General features: G+C 52.8%; 1 protein-coding gene across 1 annotated transcript; it reads right to left on the reverse strand.

Moving 5' to 3' along the window:
- Positions 1 to 1156: 1156 nt before the first annotated feature.
- On the reverse strand, positions 1157 to 2119 carry LOC128850863 (olfactory receptor 14A16-like). Its single transcript, XM_054055877.1, has one exon. It carries the CDS (start codon positions 2111 to 2113, stop codon positions 1157 to 1159), a length of 957 nt encoding a protein of 318 aa, XP_053911852.1. The 5' UTR covers positions 2114 to 2119.
- Positions 2120 to 3438: the final 1319 nt, after the last annotated feature.

Below are 3438 nucleotides of genomic sequence, written 5' to 3' on the forward strand. Positions count from 1 at the left end.
TGCTCGCAAACTTTTGAACGTCGTGTCCATCCCAACAACAACATCTATCTTTCCATATTTGGTTTCTACCGGTATATTTCCTACCTGCATTTCCTTCTCTCTGCACTTGGGGCTTGATTGTCAACACATCCCAGTGCTGCATTCAGGCACTCACTCTTGGGATGTTGACCTCAAGATGATGTGACCTTGAGAATCTTTCTGTCCCACAGACCTTCATGGAACCCAAGGAAGGGCTGTTTGTGTTCTCTAGGGTTCATCTCACCGCACACACGTGATGTACGTGCTCTTATCTCCTCTGAACAGTGTGAACATTAACGCTGACCTCCTCATTCCGTGTCCTTCCAGACAGGGACAAAGAATGTCTACAAGCTGGAGACAGAGGGCAGTGCTGGGAATGGTGATTTTGAGGGGCTACTCCAGGTTGATTGTCCTGGGGCAGGTTCTGTGGGTGCTCCAGGGCACATGGGCACAGACCTGACCCTGTCCTGCAGATCTACCAGAGGAGGCCTGGATGTGAAAGAAAACTATAGCCTTCCCAAACCCATCACACCTGCAGTGCTTATCTTTACATTGGTGTTTTCATCAGTGGTTCAGGTTCTTGAACATGTCCTTCAGGGAAACCCCGAAAGAAGCCCTAAGCCTTCAGGCTCTGCCCTGAGGAGATCCCTTTGCTCTATGGAAAGGCTGTTGTGGAGGCAGCTCTGTCCCACAAGTGCCCACTGCCTGTCCCTGCCTGCGGGCACAGCACTGCCACGCAGCACCGCTGTGACCAAGCTCAGAGCCCTCAGGCCTTCCAGCAAGGCAAGGGATGAGGAGGAGAGAGTGGAAGGGGAGAGAGAACAGCTCTGGGAGATCAGGCGCTGGTGTCTGGCAGGGCTGCCGTGCTGGGACTCTTTTCCCCTCCACCCATGCCCACAGGAACTGTCCCTGCAGCTCCAAAAGGGCCTTGGAGGAAAGAGAAGTCCTTGAATATTACTTTATTTTGTTGAAACACGCAGAGAGCACAGCTTCTCATTTACACAGACAATCAGTAAGAAAAGAGAAGAAGACAGTTAATTCAAAACCGAATGACAAGATTATCTCAACTGAAAAAACAGCAATACCAACAACAAATAATGAAGCCGGTCTCGGCCTGCTGTGAGTTGCACGATAATTGCTATGCAGAAGGTGATGAGCAGTTCATTGCTATAGAGAACCATCCAGATATCAGTTTCCACACTGCATCCTTGAGCTGCTGGTTCCTCAAGCTGTAGATGAGGGGGTTCAGTGCTGGAGGAATCACTGAGTACAGAACTGACACCACAAGGTCCAGGGATGGAGAGGAGATGGAGGGGGGCTTCAGGTAGGCAAAATATGCAGTGCTGACAAAGAGGGAGACCACAGCCAGGTGAGGGAGGCACGTGGAAAAGGCTTTGTGCCGTCCCTGCTCTGAGGGGATCCTCAGCACTGCCCTGAAGATCTGCACATAGGACACCACAATGAAAACAAAACAGCCAAACAATAAACAGGCACAGACATCAAGAAGCCAAACCTCCCTGAGGTCAGAGTGTGAGCAGGAGAGCTTGAGGATCTGAGGGATTTCACAGAAGAACTGTTCCACAGCATTGCCCTGGCAGAGGGGCAGGGAAAATGTACTGGCCGTGTGCAGCAGAGCAGTGAGAAACCCAGCGCCCCAGGCAGCTGCTGCCATGTGGACACAAGCTCTGCTGCCCAGGAGGGTCCCGTAGTGCAGGGGTTTGCAGATGGCAACATAGCGGTCATAGGACATGATGGTGAGAAGAGAAAACTCTGCTACAATGAAAAAGGCAAACAGAAAGACTTGTGAAACACATCCTGAGTAGGAAATAGTCCTTTTGTCCCAGAGGGAATTGGCTATTGATTTTGGTACAGTGGTGGAGATGGATCCCAGGTCAATAACAGAGAGGTTGAGGAGGAAGAAGTACATGGGGGTGTGGAGGTGGTGGTCACAGGCAATGGTGGTGATGATGAGGCCGTTGCCCAGGAGGGCAGCCAGGTAGATGCCCAGGAAGAGCCAGAAGTGCAAGAGCTGCAGCTCCCGTGTGTCTGCGAATGCCAGGAGGAGGAACTGGGTGATGGAGCTGCTGTTGGACATCTGCTGCCTCTGGACATGGCACACTTTCCAAGATTAAAAAGACATAGACAAATTAGGGGACACTTCTCTGGTGAAAATCAAAGCTATTTCTCATACGACCACCCCCAACGTGCCTCTTCTCGTAAGGAGGACCTTTGGCAGGTCCCTTTCAGAAGCTCTCCTTGCTCCTCTCTGAGGTTGCCCCAGGGAGCAGAAGGCTGTGATGTGGCCTCTGCAGGAGTCAGTGCTGCCCTGCAGCAACAGGGGAATGGAACACAGGGTGATCTAAGGATGAGTCCACTCCTGATATCAAACAGCTTTCCAGCATTGTCCCTCCCCATCTACCCAACTGCAGAGCAGAGCTGAGGGGATTTTGCTCTGTGTCTTCTGTTCTGGTTGCCCCAACACAGCTCAGGATGGTTTTGATGCAGAAACTCCTGTCTCTTCCACTTCACTCCAGGAGAAGTTTCCTGAGTCCTGACAGCAAACGGGCTATCCTTTAATTCAGAGTGAGCTCAGACGGTCTGTCCATCAGCCCTGGTCTCAGCTGCCCTGTGCTGGAGGGCTTTTGCACTCAGGTGTTCCCCCCAAAAGAAACCGCACTGCTGGGAGCAGAGGAATCCGGTTTCCCAGTGCAGATCTCCAAATACCCTCATGCTTCCTACCTGAAGGGGATCTCAGGTCTCTCCTCCCACCCAGGGACACAGAGGGCTCATTGCTGCTGCCTCCATGCAGACGATGAGCAGCACTTCCATGGCTTTAGGGCTGAGGTCTCTTCTCCATGGGACTGCTGGATAACACAGAGATACCATGGGAGAGCTGTGCCCTTCCGGAGGGCAGCCTGCAGCCCAGCAGGATTCACCAGGGAACGAGTCAAATGTCCTAAATCTGGGGTGTCCTGAAAGGAGAATCTGCTCGTTTGCATTGCCCTGAACCTGCCAGTTAGGAGAGGGATTGGACCCTTTACTCCCTGCATGGCAGAACCCACAGGACGGCTCCATGAACTGCACATTAACCCAAACCCCATCCCAGAAGGTCCAGTGATAAGAACCTGAAGCAAAGCAGGAGAGGAAAGAGGGAGACATGCACAGCGCTGCTGCCGATGGAGCCAGCACAGAGACAGACAGTTAGGGTGGGGTGGTAATTTCTCCTTTGAAGGGGTGAGGCTGCTGGGAAGGTGACTGACCACCCGGCCTGAAGAGAAGAGGCAGGAGAGGAGAGCCTGGGTTTGCTCCATGGCAGGTGCCTGCTCTGCAGGGGATGGCAGGCAGGAGCCTGAATCCCCCTTCCCATGGTGCTAATGGGAGCAGATCCTTCTCCATCCCTGCCCACGTCTCTTCTGCCTG

Source organism: Cuculus canorus, unplaced genomic scaffold, assembly GCF_017976375.1.
Source record: "Cuculus canorus isolate bCucCan1 unplaced genomic scaffold, bCucCan1.pri subtelo1, whole genome shotgun sequence".
In the NCBI taxonomy this organism is placed as follows: domain Eukaryota; kingdom Metazoa; phylum Chordata; class Aves; order Cuculiformes; family Cuculidae; genus Cuculus; species Cuculus canorus.

Excerpts from the sequence above, each read along its gene's own strand:
- LOC128850863 (XM_054055877.1), bottom strand. The coding sequence starts at position 2,113 with ATGTCCAACAGCAGCTCCATCACCCAGTTCCTCCTCCTGGCATTCGCA.